Source organism: Drosophila kikkawai, chromosome 2R, assembly GCF_030179895.1.
Source record: "Drosophila kikkawai strain 14028-0561.14 chromosome 2R, DkikHiC1v2, whole genome shotgun sequence".
In the NCBI taxonomy this organism is placed as follows: Eukaryota; Metazoa; Arthropoda; class Insecta; order Diptera; family Drosophilidae; genus Drosophila; species Drosophila kikkawai.
Genome location: NC_091729.1, coordinates 8,822,272 through 8,838,974, shown reverse-complemented (window position 1 = coordinate 8,838,974; position 16,703 = coordinate 8,822,272). Strand labels below are relative to the sequence as shown.

The following is a 16,703-nucleotide window of genomic DNA, read 5'->3' as shown; positions in this document are numbered from 1 at the left end:
CAATTGCCTTTCATCAGTTCAATACGGGTTTCAGTTTTGGGTTTCTTTATTTTTTTGGAATTGATAAACAGCTCCGATAAAGAATTATGAGGCGTATCTACAAAGCGAATATGCGGAGTGACCGAAATAAACTTCTGCAAGAATGAACAAAAACTCCATGACAACAAAAAAAAAGAAAGAAAACAATTTGCAATTTTCATAAAAATGAATGCTGCAATCTTTCGCTGTTGCCTCTTTTAAGTGCTTGTATAAATAAATATATTTTCGAATTTTTGGAATGAACCATTTTATTGGACAGGAAAACTTTTGCTCTTATGGGCTGATATTGAAGAGTGGCATTAATTAAAGCAAAAACTGAAAGAGCTAAGAAGTTGAAAGTGTTGGCAATACAACAAGACTTTGTGTTAAATTACAGGATTTGATGTTTACTGCCCATAGGATAGTTTTTTTTGTTAGATACACCTAACACAAAATTTAGTTACCTTGTCTTAGAAGAATATCCATGCGGTGAGAATACATTTATAATAAAGTTATGAGTCCACAAGTTGACATTTTCCATAAACCCATTGAATCTTTATAAGAAAACTTAATTATTTAGATAACGTAACTAGTACATGTGTCCCTTTTAATCAAATAATAAACATGTCTGCTCAATTTTTTGTTAGGAATTATTTTTCTGGCTCAGAAGTCACAGCCAAATCTGATGCCATTTTGTGCCTTTCCAAAGTCAGAGGAAAATTAATTAAGTTCTTATCGCGATTATCAGTGTGACAAATTTAATACAACCATAAAAACAGCCAAGTAAAGTAGATGGAGCTCTTAAATGTAACCTTTAAAAAGCCAACATTTTTGTCTCCTTAAGCTGGGACAATTTATCAACAAATTAACGCCGAAAGGAAAAGAAGCCGCAAAGCGGGGAAAAATTGCCGCCTCATTTGGGCCGGAATGTCAGAGGTTCGTCTTCGCACAAGGTCAATGGCCAAAGGGCCAGTTGCCTAAGCTCTCCGGGAAATCCGCGGTGGGCTCGGACCAGCAATAATAATAATCAATATTTGCTCCGGCGGGAGGACCAAAAGCGAGCACGAAAATCCCAAAGTCGCCTCCTTTGCGTGTTTGACATGTCATTTGAAGCCAACTGGACAAAGTCAGAGGGTTCGGTTCCCTCTTGGCCTGGGGGAGACAGAGCCGCACACGACTTGGCATCGTCAACGGGAAGCACATTAGGCATAGAGGACTCCACCCACCGAATGGGGGAATACGGAAGGCATAATGGACGAGGTGGTGGCGTGGACATTTAAATTGAAATGGCCTATGATTTGACAGATTTTTGTGGCTTGACTTGCTTAAAGCAAAGCCTCTTCAAGGACGACAAAACACGCAGCACGTACCAAACAAGGAAGCAGAGCAACAGCAGAATGGAATGCGTCAGGTCAGAGGGCATTCGAACGATTGGCTTTTATGGTGGTGGGAATAGTTTATAAGAAGATAACAACTTTTAGGCTTAACTTGAATATGAGTTGGGCGGATTCACATATATTTCTTTAATGGCAGAGGTCTAATAGGGTGAAATGAAACCTATATAAAGTACCTAAACTTAAGGGGAGTCCTTTGAACTAGTATTTGTACATAGAGAACTTGGTTTTCTAAGTAAATCGTATTAAAATCTAGACAATATACAGCATTAGATGCCTAGATCTATGTCACATTTCATCTTAATGCAAATCTCAATATAGCAATGCCAGGACTTCTACTACAATCAAGGCCCCTGAAATCTGTCTCCTCGACTGGAAAACTAAATAATAACTATAAATTTTAGTTGTGACACAAGATATTTGCAGCCACAAGCAATCTACATGTAAAACGTTCACATACATGTCTAACTGAGATTTTTGCTATTTATTTTCATTTTGAATTATGTCTCCCGCCCCCCCTGGCATCGGTAAGGAACTAAGCCAAACCGAAACACAAGAGAGGCAAATTAAAAAAAATAAATAAATAAGCCAAAATGGCAGACCAAACAAAAAACCAATACAGATATAGAAATAGAGGGACGCACATACAAAACCTTGTGAAGGGGCGGAGTGGGTGTGACATGGACCGGCAACCTTGACGTGCGTGGGCCCGATAAAAATTGTGTTGTGTTGCCTACTTTTTTGGGCTGCGGACCCTCCCCAAAAGGGTAAAACGGAACTAGTCAAAAGTTTTCTAGTCCAAGGCGCGTGTGTCGGTCAATGAACTCGGCCCTTCTAATGATGATACGCTTTCGTGTGATTTATGTATGTGCCCGATGCCAAATCTGTACAATTCATCGCTTGGCTAGCTCATTTTGAAATGAAGTTCCGGGCTAATCGCAGTTTATGGAAGAAAAGCATACGACAGGGACAGAGGAGCTCCGTGGACAAGCGCCCTTTGGTTGACTGGCGTGCAGTCTATTTGCATATTTATCTTATCCGGGCCAGATTCGCCCAGGCGGTGACAACATCGCCGTTGCCCCTGTCGGATTGGCTGAGGGTTCAAGTGATGTGCTCGGATCTGGAAGCAGGTCATAGGTGCAGTGGCAGCGTTAAAATACTTGGGGATTATGTCGAGCCAGTTCCAAAGCGAGGCTAAGCTGCATTTAAAATAGACATGCACTTTAAGAAAATAATTATGAGAAAGGGAAATCCGTGGAAACCTTGGAAATACTTTGATTTAAAATTTAAGTTAAGAAATTATTATTATTATCTTGGAGATACATTTTCTCAGAATGTATCTTTTAACGTTCTAAAATCCAGTGAACTCTTCATCTCAATATAAAACGAACTTGAAACACTAAAGAGAACTTTAAAGATAAAATTATGTATTTTCAATTAAAATAATAATTAAATAAACATTTTATCCAAAACTTTTACCGGTGTCCAAAACAATTGAGTTGTACAAAAACAGAAAGTAAAATCGAATCAAATATTTGCGCTATGGCCCAGTGGCTCAGTGCCTTTTACAGGCTCTCCCGCGCTTTGGGACTACGCTCCTGACAATATCCTTAGATTGGTTTCTGCTAAAAGAACCCCAGGAACGCTGGTCGCGAAAGCAAAAAAAAAAAAAAAAAAAAATTGTCACGCAGCAGACATGACAAGGCAGACAGCAGCCCAGTTAACCCGGCTAAATGGCAGGGAGCCAGCACATGCAGTGGCATCGGCAAACAGGATCAACAGGAATTTGCATTTTATGGCGTCTACGAATGCACTGCGACCTCCACTCGGGGATCAGCACGAGCCTGACCCTGTAATTGTTTAAATTAAGTTTTGTCGAAAACAGCGAAATGCAATTAAAGTCAAGCTGATGCCGCAAATTATGTGGCACTGTCATTTGATTCGCAGCCGGGAGCTCGGTGGCTTTCAGAGTATGTCCTTGCCGCTACTCCTTCACTTTTCGGTGGCAATTAAAATGTCAAAAATGTTGAGACACTACGCGTCCTCGGTGTTATTTTACAGCTTTAATTGTCTCTGTCGTTGCAGCTTGTTTATCTTGTACTTGTCGGACAAACGAGACAAAGGATGGCCAAAAAAGTCGCTAGGACTCCTGCGAATGAACAGTCCGTGACTAGGACTTGTTCAGAAATGAAATGGTATTTTACTTTTGTCAAAAATAGATTAAGATATAATTTTCAGCTCTATTGCGTCCAAAAATACCATATACAACATACAATACAATATATTTTAGGCATTCAACTTTCAAAACCCCTGAGCTACGATGTATTTTGTAGGAACAAATGCTTAAAATAATTTTGTTTATATTATAATGAATTTGTCAAGTGAAAACCGAAATATATTTAAACGGTTGACTGGTTTGTATACTAAACTCTACCCCAAAGTTATTCCACTTGCAAGCGATATCCACAAATTTGCTGTAATTCGAGTTTTATGCAGCTTTCGACATGCAATTTGTGCGCTCCATGCTCATCGTGGACGTCTTCGGTTACAGTTCTTGCTGTCTCCATGCCGCTTCCAAGGACCTCCGTCAACGCTGGCACACACATAACGAATGAGAGCTAAATGCTGCCCCTTGAATATTTTCTATCCTAGCCATCAATATGCCAGTAGTTGCAAGTAGGTCGAAGTGGCGAGGCACAGAGGAGGAGTGGGTTTCAAACGGCGCCCGCTGCCTTCTGGTGCATATTTATTGTTTAGACATTGTTTTCTTATTTCCCAAATGAACCAAAAGCAAGCGAGTGCTGACAGTAATGTATCTGTCTTGCAAAAAGCATATTCATGACTTCAAAACGGAATTCCTAAATATGCGTTTTAAAGGCTGCTTAAATTTGCATTCAATCGCATTCAATCCCACTCCTCCTTTGGCCATGGAAAATTTATGATAATTTCGAAAACAGAATTGCTATTTATCACTCAATGGATTTTCTTTGAGCCAATAAAATGTTGATGAATTATGGGTTAAACGTGAGCGATTCTGCAGTTGACAGTATTTTCAATGCTAATGAATAGTTTATTATGCGCCATGAATGGAGCCAAGTGAAAAATATGCGAAATGAGTAGCGTTCCCTCGAGGTCATTTGTCAAATTTTTTATTACACTCAAAATATACTTGGGATCTTAAATAATTAATAATAATTTGTTTTTAAACCTTATTTTTTTCGCTGTCATATATCTTTGGAAAATGTTTTGCATCATTCTATCAAGCAAAAACAGACGAACCAAAAAATTTTCAGCAAAAAAAAAACGCTCAAAAAATAACCGTTATTTTTAGAGTTTTATTTTTTCGCTTAAAAAATAACCATTATTTTTAGAGTTTTATTTTTTCGCTCAAAATAAAAAGAATTATTTTTTAAATTTAATTTTTTTGCTTAAAATAAAAATTTTTCAAGTGATTAAATAAAACTCAAAAATTAATAATACAAATTGGTTTAATATACAAAAATCCAGATTATAAAATTAATCTCATCTTGAAAGAACGTTAAAATTGTAGCCGATTGGTATAATTCGTTTTTTACCAGTATATAGATTTGTTGTTTAAAGAAAATATTAATAATAATTTTTTACAGTCCCTGATCTTTAGCAAGATAAATTCTGTTCGTAATTTTAATACCATTTTATACATCTATAATATAATTCAGTTTATTTTAAGAGGACTGTACATTTTAAATAAGAATTTATTGAATTCATAGAAATATTCCTAGCTTTTCCTTGGGTTGCAGTCCAACTCACTGACTAATTGCATAATTGTCGAACAAACACTGCCCAGCTTTCGGCGAAAGTGCAGTTCAGCGAAAAGGGCATAGGACAAGCCTCCTTACAAGGTCATTACACATACTGGCAGGTCCTCGTGGGCTCTCGCCTGATTTAGTATGTGTAAATATTTTGCTCTCCAAAGGCCCCCTTCAACATGAAAGGTTTCCCGTCGTTGCTATCGTCGTTATCCTGCTCGTGTGTGCCCGGTCAGGACTCTTGTTACGAGGACGTCGTCGGCCAACAGCTACCCTTGGTCCCTCTGCTGCTGATGGACTATATTCCGTGCTGGTTGCAGCACACACTCTCAATCTCATACGCCATTTGCTGCAACTTCCGCTTCCGTTTGGGTTGGCCGAGTTCAATGGCGGAGAGACCGGCTATGTGTTAGTGGGTTCTCAGCAGGACATTCTCTTTGGGATTTACGGGGCCCTCGGTCCTCTGTTACATTCCTCAAATTACCGACACGCATATTTTATATTGGGCCCGCATTAAGGACCATGTCGTACCCCTCTTGCTCTGTATCTATGTACTTGGCTTCCCTTTCCCGGCTATCTCGTGCACTTTGTGGCGCTTTTAATTAACGGGAATTTATGCATAATGCGCTGGAAAACGCCTGGCCCTTCCCAGTCCATTCATAGCCGGAAGTTATGAGCCGTCAGCGAAATGTGAAAATTTGCAAATGAAAGTGAAAAACTGCTCCTAGCTCAGTGGGAAAGTATTTAATTTCGATTTTAAATTTGGTTTTAATGTTAGTTAAGTTCAAACTTTGCGTGTGCTGTGAAAATTCTGTATGCGATGTAAAGATACATTAAATAACTGACTAAAAAGACCTTTAATATATGTAATTATTCCAAATTTATTAGTGGTAACTTCTAAATAACTGAGTGACATCATCGACTAATTGAAATTAATGCTCACACACCTAATTTTCCAATAATTACCCCAACTACAATAGAAACATTTCAAACAAAAACATTTCCACATAGCGACCACAAAAACATTTCAAACTAAATGCTTTGCAATTAACAAATGACATTTTCCGTTTGACTTTTTGACAATTTACACATTTTTTGTTGGTGGAAGGGCGGCGGATGGCAAGTGAACTTTTTGTGACCTCTATAGCTGTAGTGGCGTAACAAAAATAAATGAAAATTCCTTAAAATATTTCCAGCAGCTCGGAATAATAATAGCTGCAGAACAAATAAATCGCCCGACAATAACACAATTTTCTAGGTCCACATAAGCCGCTTTAAAATGACTAAAAATAAAGGAAACTTTTCTCTCTTGCACAGGGCCATAAAAAGTTTTCTTTGTAGCCAGCAGATGTAGCAAATGTAGGAAAATCGAAAGCAGGCCGAGACTCCAACAGGAGCCACGCAGCAACAGGTGTTTATGGCCACTCAATGAATGCCGGCGTAAATCTTGCATTAAGCAGCTTGCCTCGTCAGGCTCGCCGAAGGACATGGGAAACATTCCCGAGCAGAGTCCACGGCGGACAAAATAAAATAAAGTGCGTGGAGGCGTCTTTACTGCGCAACCTCTGCAACATGTAAGGCGAAATTCAAGGATCAGTTTGAGAAACTTGTCTCCGAAATGGGCTTTTAGATGATATAAAACATATATTCAAATAAGTTCTTTGTATAGGGTAAAGAATAGAGTTCAAAATGTATTAGCATCATGATCTGCTTAAGGTTTTGTACCATCTTCGTGGGCTTAAACCAATTACGTGGCACTAAATATAAATTAATATTCTTTATTTTGTAGCTTACCATATCATATTTACACAACTTATGTCTTAATGAAGACTACGTTTATATAATGTTGACTCTTTAAAAAAAGCTTTCATACATTTTAAAAACTTGATGAATATATTATATGTAACATTAAATATTAAAATTCTAAAATAAAAAACACAAAACTGCCTTCACCTAAAGGCGACTATTGACTCAAATTATAATACCCTGCAAGGATATAAAATTGATCAAAATTAATCTCCGATATCCAAATTTTTTGTAAAATATATTTATGAATGGTATAGATACCAGGGACCGTAAATAATGATTATCAATGTTTTTTTTAACAAAAAAATCATCCACTTGGAAAAGCGAGAAAAACGAGTTATACCAATCTCTGCAATTTGGACGCTTTCAAGACAGTCGATGATTGCTTAAATCTATATTTTTAAATATTTAGCCAAGTTTAAATATTTATTATTAAGTATTATATTATATAATTGCGTAAAAAATTATCAAAATTATTGTGAGCGAAAAAATAATATTAAAAAAATAATGGTTAATTTCTGAGAGATATTTTTTTGCTCAGAGTTTCGCTCAAACTGCAATATCTTCTTTCTAAGAGGTTTCTTTCACAACAAATTTTACATGATCCTATAGGATTATATATAACCCAAAACAGACGAAACAGACAGGCGTTTCAGAGGATCATGTATTTTTTTTTTTTCGAACAAATCATTTAGAAAGAAGATATTGCACTATGAGTGAAGTTCTGCAATTCTAAAAAATAATCATTATTTTTTATTATTTCGCTCAAATAAATAATAATTATTCTTTGAGCGATGAAGTAAATATAAAATTATAATTATTAATGGTAAGAAAATATACTAAAATTAATAGATAATCATTAAACATTGCCCTGATAGATACACTTGATCGAAGTTCGCTTGAGGCTTATTGTTCAAATCATATGGTTATTTTTTATAGAAACTGGGGTGGAGTTACCTGAGTAAATCTACAAGTTACATAACGATATAAAACATAAAATGCCTTAGGTAAATCATCACAGCGAGTGCTAGTCACAGCCGAAAAGGAAGCCAAAGGAGTGACGCGGCACCGATACTAGCAACATTCCTGCGTGTTGCTGGCAACATGCTGCCGCGTCGCCTTCAGTCGCTGCTTTGGACGCTGCTTTCGTTGCTGCCAGTTGGAGGCTCCTCCGAAAACGCTTTTCGCTTCAGTACGCTTTGTGCGTTCAACGCGTGCGGTTCGCTTTGACGGATAATTGGACAGACGACTGGCCAGCGGAGTGACTCCGACTCGAAGGTGCCACAGTGCTTGTTGGTAGGCGCGTGAACTCGTTACGCATAAATTATATTTCTCGGGCCTGACCGCGATTTTAACGGATCCAAAGTTGTAGCTGCAGCAGCAGCAGTAGCGGCAAATTGTGGCAAGGAGTTGGCTTGGCAGCACTGTTGCCGCTTTGTGCCACTGCTCCGGTGTGTGTGTGTGTGTGTGTGTTCAGAGTGTGTTTTTATTGGCGTTAAAGGTCGTTTACTTTTTGGCGGCATCAACAACTTTTGTTGCTGTTTTGATTTTCATCTCCCCGGCATCTGTGTTGGTGCCTGCATTTGTCACTCGGGCGAGTGTGTGTGTGAGTGTGTGTTTATAACACACTTTCAATTTTCAATAAAAAAGCACCAAAACGACCAAAGCCGCTAAAATATAATAAAAAATTCGCGCACTGATCTATGACGTCGATTTATTCACGCAGCTCGTGACGCTTTAAATGACCAGAATAACGTGATCGTAACAACGTATATAAAATTGAATATATATTTGATTGTATTCGGAGCATATATGACACGCTGTTTAATGTCCGTGGAAACTGTGTCAGCAAGAGTAAATAATTACTGTGAATAATGGTGATGATATCGTGTAATGATATGGAAATTAAATCTACATTCAAAATGGTTGAGATTTTACGTATGGCAAACGAAAGTTAAAGTTTAATAGGAAACTTTCAAGTGACAAATAAATAGATAAAAAGTGTAAATATATAAATTTAAACTTAGGAATAATACGTTAAGGATAAACCTAGAGCTATACTAAATCTTAAAAAAGTTAATTCAGTTTTTACCCCTAATATCTTAAGATTTATCAACTCCCCAAACACAACTTATGCGCAGTTGAATGTCTTTAGAAACAAATTTCCCAGGGCGAGCATAATGCATGTGAATACCTCCTATTCATTACGACTATCTGTAGTCAGATTTCGTTATGGCACAAGGGGAAAGGCCCCGAGGAAAATGTCAATGCACCCGGGGACAGAACAAGTCACCAAGAAGCCATCAAATATGTTGACATCAACCTAGAGACCGAGCCACGAGTGCAATCGTTAATTATGTATGCCAATCTGGTAGCCAGAATTGTTCATAACACTTTAGCGCCAAAGATACCAGCGGACAGCCGAAATCTCATGCATTTTTATTAAGTGAAGCACAAAGGAAAAATGCCAAAACGAGGGACAGACATCGCCGCCTCAGTAGGAACCACCCACTGACCAGTGACCACGGAACACAAAGTGTTGACGCGTGTTTGGATTGCCATTTAGGCTGCCGAACCGAACCGAAAATTCTCCACGATTCCGATTCAAACTCGGTCTGCATATTTAATCAAAGCCGCTGGGACTCTTCCCCGATGCAGGCCGCATCAATCTCAACTTAATTTGTAATCCATCAGCAGCCCTCGAGGATGAGCGGATGGAGCGTAGCCCTTTTCTCTTAATTTACGAGCTCAAAGTTTCGAGAAAGCCATGTCACGCCAGCCAGAAAAAGGTTGCCCTGCTCCGAGGCGTCATCAATTTCGGCAAATGTTCTCTTTCAGAGACCCGCGAAATTGCAGCTAATTGAAAAGCGATTACAAAACAAATAACAAAACCCGAAGCCTAAGTGCATTTCCAAGGCAAGCCGGAGCCGGTTAACGAGCCGCTTGCGAGGGGAGCCAGGGGGGTTTTCTATTGATGACGACAGTTTATAAAAATTACGCATGAACAAACTAATTTTCATTATGAAAAGCCACAAAAACAAAGGCATAGAACAGCCAAAGTGGGATGAAAAAGTTAGGAATAGCGAAATGTAGACTCTCTCACATTTGACTGTAACTGGCATGTATAAATTTATACATAAATATGGATTTAGAATCTATGGGTGTATACATATATTTAAAAATATTTTAAAAGAAAAATTCATTTAATATTTAAATAAATAATAACTTAGTCCCCAAACGTTCTGTGTTTACAAATACTCTCCCTCAGAGAGTGTATTTCTCTAGCAAACAAGTCTGGCGACTGCAATCACAAATTGGTAGCGCAAAAATAAACATTTTCATTTAAAATGTTATATTTATTGAATGGCGACATCGCTTTTGATATGATAACTCAGGCGTGGGCGCGGGTTCTCAGTGTTTTCGTCGGAAATGGTGAAAATTGCACAGGCAATTGACATGATTCCAGAAATATGTGTCACAATATAATATTATATATGGACACACTCAATTATAAAGTTTGCATATATAGAAGCGTGTCCTAGTGTTAATCAAGAGCAGTGCAAGTTTTTAATGACTTGCTGTAATTAGGCAAATGGAACGGAGTGTTGAGGGAAACGGCGAGTGTCGAAGATGCTGACAAAATCGTTCAAGCTGAAAGGAAAACTTTTTCCCTAATGCAATTTGCGCATTTGCCACAAATGGAACATTTTCCACTTGGCTTTGAGAAACTCTGCTCCTCTCTAGGTGTGGCACTTAAAATTTACCCTTCATTGACCCGAGATGAGGTTTCAATTTCTTAACAAAAAAGTTAAGGGTCCTACAGGAATGTTTGATTAAGTTGTTTCATCAATTAAATAAGGACGGCGCTTAAAGATCTCCAAGGCTGTAGTCTAAGGGCTATAAGTGTCAGTGGCAATACACAAACCACAAAACTCAGCCAGCAATTACACAGATAAGGGCACTGGTGGAGGGGACAACCCCCAGTTAGTCCTCCGTTGCCTGCTGCTGACATCTCCCTGCCACTCGGAGGTCACCAATTTGGGAGCTATAAAAATGTCTGCGGCAAAACAAAACAGTAGGGATGGGGAGAGGCGAGTTTTGGTCTCGGCTTTCGACTGGCCCTGTTCTTGTCTGGTGCAGCGGCGGTCAGTGCTAACCGGGTTCAACGGGTCGTATGCGTAATCAATTGTTGCAGCTGTGTCACGTTCTAGCAGAGATAGCTACCCCCAACAGCCACCATTTACTTAATCAAGTTTTGCACACATTTTCGGGTCAGTTGCCAGTTGGCAGCCAGCCGCCTTTGTGCTCGATATTCTATTGATTGCCAGCTAAGAGATCCAAAAAGTATAACCATAATAAACACAGATGCATTTCCATTGCTCGAGCCAAAAAAAAAAAAAAAAACAAATAAAGGGAACAAAAGGTGGCCACAGAACAACAAGGGTCAATTACTTTCGGGAATCTCCGCGAAAGAATCAAAAGGCTATACCAGACACCTTTCATTCGCCAGACAATTGACCCAAACTGCCAATAAAACTGAGTAGCATGAAATGTAAATAAGAAGCATTCTCTCCTTCTGGCTAATAGCTCGATTATGACCGCGATGACGCTGCCAATTTGGGCCGCACACCGTCGAGGAGAATGTAATGAGAAAGCCATAAAATAAACAGTTGAATAATCGCCGATAATGAGAGCTGCCAGCGAGTTGTTCCCATCTTTCCCCGGGGCCATTTCATCTCAAAGATACACGAAATCGATTGGACAGCAATTCGGCAACAATAACATCCCGCGATACGTGTAAGCAGCCTCACAGTGGGGCCCAGAGAAAGAGGTGTGAGATCAAAGCGGTCGAGAGTTACCCGATCAGAGGGATAACATATAAGAGATATAACATAAACGTCTCTGAGGTGTGAACTTTCGCGTGGCCTCTGCTTTGATTGGAGAACTTAGAAGCTTGAAGAAAAACCACATGGCTGGCCAACTGGAATAATTTTGACAGTTTAAGGTTCTTTGTTGGTAAAAATATTTGCGTATCGAATTAAGTATTTTTAATTCTGATTATGAGAACCACTTAATTAGCCAATCGCCCGAGAGCACACTCCTTTGGCGATTTAGTGGAAAATTGCTTTTCTCCTTAAACAGAAATCACATTTAATTATTTCGCTTTCAAAGCCGTTTTGAGCAAGCCAAAAAATTAAATAAATTATGCAACAGCTGTCATTAATAAAGTCGAGCGCAAAAACAAACGAAAAGCAACAAAAAATCCAAAATATCCCCCAATGAATCAAGGCCAGCATAAGGCAGCATAAATGCATCGGCCGCAGCAGCAACAGCGGCAAATTGAAGTTGCGTTTTGTGTTGAAAATCCAGTTTTGTATTTGGTGAGCTGCACTTGTGCAAAAACACGAAAAAGCGGGCTCACGTTCAATGTGTTGGCTCTTGATTTCTTTTACATATCGAGCGAGCTGAAATTGATTTAATCAAGCCACACAAGTTTGCATTTCGTCGAGAGTTTTTGGGGAAATATAAATTCCCCGCCTGTCAAAATCAATTTTCAACAAGAAAATTAAACTCTGGCCATATCGGGCTTCAAATTTTCCATATTTCCCACACTCACAGCCACAGTACGTTCTTTTGGGGCGTGTCAGTGTCTGGGCTCTTGTAATTAATCGCTGCGAATGCAAGAATTTATGAGCTTTTCATGGGTTTTTGAAGCCTTCTGCGGAGTTATGCGGCCTGCCCACGGATCGGCATTGAGTTGCGTGGAAATCCGAAAAACACACTCACGTGTGACTATATGCCAACTGGCCATATATCAATTAAAGTCACAGTCACAACAGCGCCGTCTGACAATTAAATCCGCCAAATGCCGAAGCGATTGACTTGGCACTCGCTCGACTGTGAAAATTTGCATGGCTTTGCGAAAATTGCGATAAACCGCTTTGCCGATTATGTGATAAGCACTCTGATTGATCTGTCACAATACTCAGTCAATGTCGCCAAACTGAGTTATAATTCGTTAATTAAGACCTGTCCAAACGGCATGGAAATTGAACGAAATCGAATGAAATCGAGTAATAGTAAATGCAATGCAATTAATCGTTATATATAAAGAATTTTTTGAAGATTATATGTGCCTTTGAAATTTAAACTTTCCCAAGAAACCTCACTAGAATATGTTAGAACCAAATCAATTTATTGAAATCAATTTATTCATCCTCAGAAACTGGTATTTTTAGACCCATTTATGCATATTAAGTCCTGAGAAAGCAAAATCCTTTCACATGATATTGGTAACAGAAAAGCCTTCAGAAACACTTCAAAACGTCCCAGATATTGGCCCACTTTTATACAAGCAACCTACGAGTTTTTAGCTAAAAAATCCCTCTTTGCTTCTGATTTGTTTTGTTTTACTTTACCTTTTTCCATTTTCCTCACACCCAGTTAAGGGCGTAAATATTTGATTTTTCACATCCGTTTGCAGATTGTTTAAAGTTGTGGGTGAAAGTTTGCCTTGAGGATTAGTTACCAGGATAGTTTAAGATGCACGAAATGGTTTCTATATTTATAAGATATTTTTAAACGTTTTTTTCCCATGTTCACATACGCCTGTTCAGACTCTTTCAAATTCCCATAAAAGATACTAAATATTCGCGTGTATATAATCAATATTCACAGCAAATAACAAACATTCGGTGTTTACAATTAACGAAATCGAGGGGATCGAAGAGATTATTATTCATGAATGGAAATAGGCAGAGCCATAAAATCTTCACCGATTCGATTAGAGAGGCAATTGAAATCATCGTCATCGTCGTTTGTGGTATATTTTTACAGGGTATTCGCAGAGTACTAAGGAATATAGAGTTCGTGAATTTTGTGAAGCCTTTCTGACACCATAAATCTACTTGATTTATGTAGAATTTTAACTGATGAGTTTTAACTGTTAACATTTTCTTATAACTTAGAAAATTCACAGAAAACTAAAAATAACATCAAGAACTTAATGAGTTTTTGCATCTAAGGCTTTCGAACTTCCTTGATGAATTCAAGGAACACAAAACTCTATTTGTTCAAATTGTTTACCCTGAAAAATCATATGATTAACTCAGAATACTGTTATAAATTTGATAGATATATGTATATATATTTCATGTTTAATCGAATAATATCAATTCATGAAAATAGATAGGCGTGGTACCTCATATTCGACTTAGGGAAATTCATATTTTTTTCACTTCTTGCCTTATCCACGGGCCACATTTCCGAGGTGCCCAACTATCCGTTCGGTTGTTGCTGTTTTCGGTCGCTATTGGCGAGGTCAGTGGAACATAAACATGCCATAAATCATCCGGCAAAAGTGTGAGCGATGCCTTGATGGAGGTGGTGGCGGAGGAGGTGCTTCTGCCGGTGGCTCGAGCTGGGAAAATCTCTTTTATTTTTGGACATATTTTTGTCCTTCCTCATCGTCCCTCGACACATCATCGTGACATTTCGGGGGCGCGGAATGTGGAGTTAAGATTCATTTAGTTGGTTGCCATACTTATAAAAAAACGATTCGTCGACACTTCGTAGCCCATTGCACATCTAAAACTGTCAACAGCCTCATTAATTATGACTCGAGGATAGTGTTGAAAAATGGGTCTTGCCTCTCTGCCCGGCACATTTTGTGTCAAATTTGTCATTCATCAGCTTTGTGCAGAGAGTCCTGTCCTGGTCTTTTGTTTCTGACAGGAACACGGCTCGGCTCACTAACGGTCTATGGCCAGCTGCCGAGCCCAACTCTCTGCCCGGCTGATTAGGGCCTAGAGTTTATATAAATTGTTTGATGGGCTAATTTTCTGCACTATGAGTTTGGTTTGAGTTCAAAAACTATCTTTTGTGGCACATGATGACGGTAATGTGACAAAAAGTTTATGGCCGAGGACACATTGGGTTGTCAAGTTGATAAACAATGGCAAACTTTTTCGGCCTTTTGTTTACAGACTATACAGAAATTATTTCCATAACTGTGAAAATATAAATACTGTAACTATGGCTTCCTATTGTTATTATTGAAAATACAACAATTTTAAGTGTATGTTCTCTAGGGTTTAATATGGTGCTAAAGCGAGTTAGCTAATAAAAGAAAATACGGTGAAAGGTACAACAAATTACATGAAATCATTGTATTGAAAGACTTTATTTTAAATTACCATGCAAGATTTTTTTCTGTATATTTTTATAGTTCTTTAATTGCAGAAAGTACTTCCTATCATTTACAAATTCTTGTTTAGCTTCGATCATCATATCGTTTTTTGAAATTTAAGATACCCAGTTAACATCGATTTATTTACTATATCTCAGAGTTTTGGTATATATTATTTTAAGAAATCTTTTTGGATATTAAAAATCGTATTTGCATTACTACATTTTTTGGGCTTCTCCTTTCTAGCTTGAATTTAGTTTTTAAAATGAAATTCCTAGCTTCTTTTATGAAGAATTTTAGCCAAATGTAGGTTTAAATTATTTGCTATGAAAATTGTAAAATATTGTATAATATAGTAATTTATAATTCACAAAAAATATTTTATAAAAGTAAACTAAGAGGACCAGGGAAAAGGTCTATTTGAAATTGGAAGAATCAACTAAAAACGACCGATAAAAAATATGTATAATTTATTTTATATACATACATACATTTTCCGTATCAGTTATATTGAAATGTGTTCAAAATAAGAAAACAAAAATATTTGGATCAAAAAAGTTCCATGCAAATATGTATCTTCTCCTATAACGACATCATCCTTCTAACATCTTTCCCTGACACAGATTTGACCATCATTTCTCGAACACAGTGGAACCTCTGTGTCTGTTCCGTCTAAAAAAGCAACAATTAATGTGAGTTTCAATCGAGTAACGAGAAAACAAAACGAGTAGTGCAAAGTGAGTAACGAGTGAACAAAATAAACTCAAATCGCGGAGAGGCAGCGACGGCGGCCGGGAATCATGACCGAGGAACGAATCGCACACAAAACTGTCATCAAGTGACAAATGCTTGACAGCATCAATCAGCCACTGCGACGACAGCCACGGCGACAGCGACTGCGACTGCGACAGCGACCGAGGCGACGACGATGCGGCGTCGGCAGAGGCTTGCCTGCTGCTGGCGCCGGCGCTGGCTGCTCTGCTCGCTGCTGCTGCGACTGGTGCTGCTGCCAGCGGCGACGTCCGAAACCAAAGAAAGTGCAATCTTGGCCAAGCCAAAAGCGCTGTCCCAGCAGCATCCTCCTCCCCCCACGGTAAACACAACGTCCCCAGACAATGCGGGCGGAGCCAGCCCTGCAACGCCGGCGGGCATCAGGGAGAACGTCATGCTGCCCTCAGCCGATCCCGAGCGTGAGGCTCAGATCCTCTATGAGAAGTCCCTACAGGAGTACCACGGAAGTCAGCTGTCCGCCACCGTCGCCACTGACGTGGCCGGCGGAAAGCGCACACTGCACGCGCTCTGCGAGCGGTGGCAGCAGAAGCACTGCCAGTGTAGCGGCAGCCTGGAGAGCGTGCGACTCAGCTGCCGCGGCATCGGGATCCTGGCAGTGCCCGTCAACCTGCCCGGCGAGGTGATCGTCCTGTGAGTATAAGTATAGCCAGTAAATAATAACATGTTCAAATGAATTTCGTTATATGGGATCTTTAAAAAAGTTAGGTAAACGTTTAT

The 16,703-nt window shown here is 39.0% G+C and overlaps 1 protein-coding gene across 2 annotated transcripts in view; it reads left to right on the top strand.

The window, feature by feature from the left end:
- rk (G-protein coupled receptor rickets) overlaps nucleotides 1–16,703 on the top strand; it is a 29,569-nt gene that overhangs the window by 902 nt on the left and 11,964 nt on the right. The window contains exons 1-2 of one of the 2 annotated variants that reach the window (XM_017167685.3): nucleotides 8,224–8,302; nucleotides 15,818–16,616. The exons of the other annotated variant lie outside the window; for it this stretch is intronic. Of the exons in view, the coding sequence (XP_017023174.2) occupies nucleotides 16,123–16,616 (494 nt within the window). The 5' untranslated portion in view covers nucleotides 8,224–8,302; nucleotides 15,818–16,122. Of the gene's footprint in view, nucleotides 1–8,223; nucleotides 8,303–15,817; nucleotides 16,617–16,703 lie in introns of those variants that run through there. 2 annotated transcript variants of the gene reach the window in all.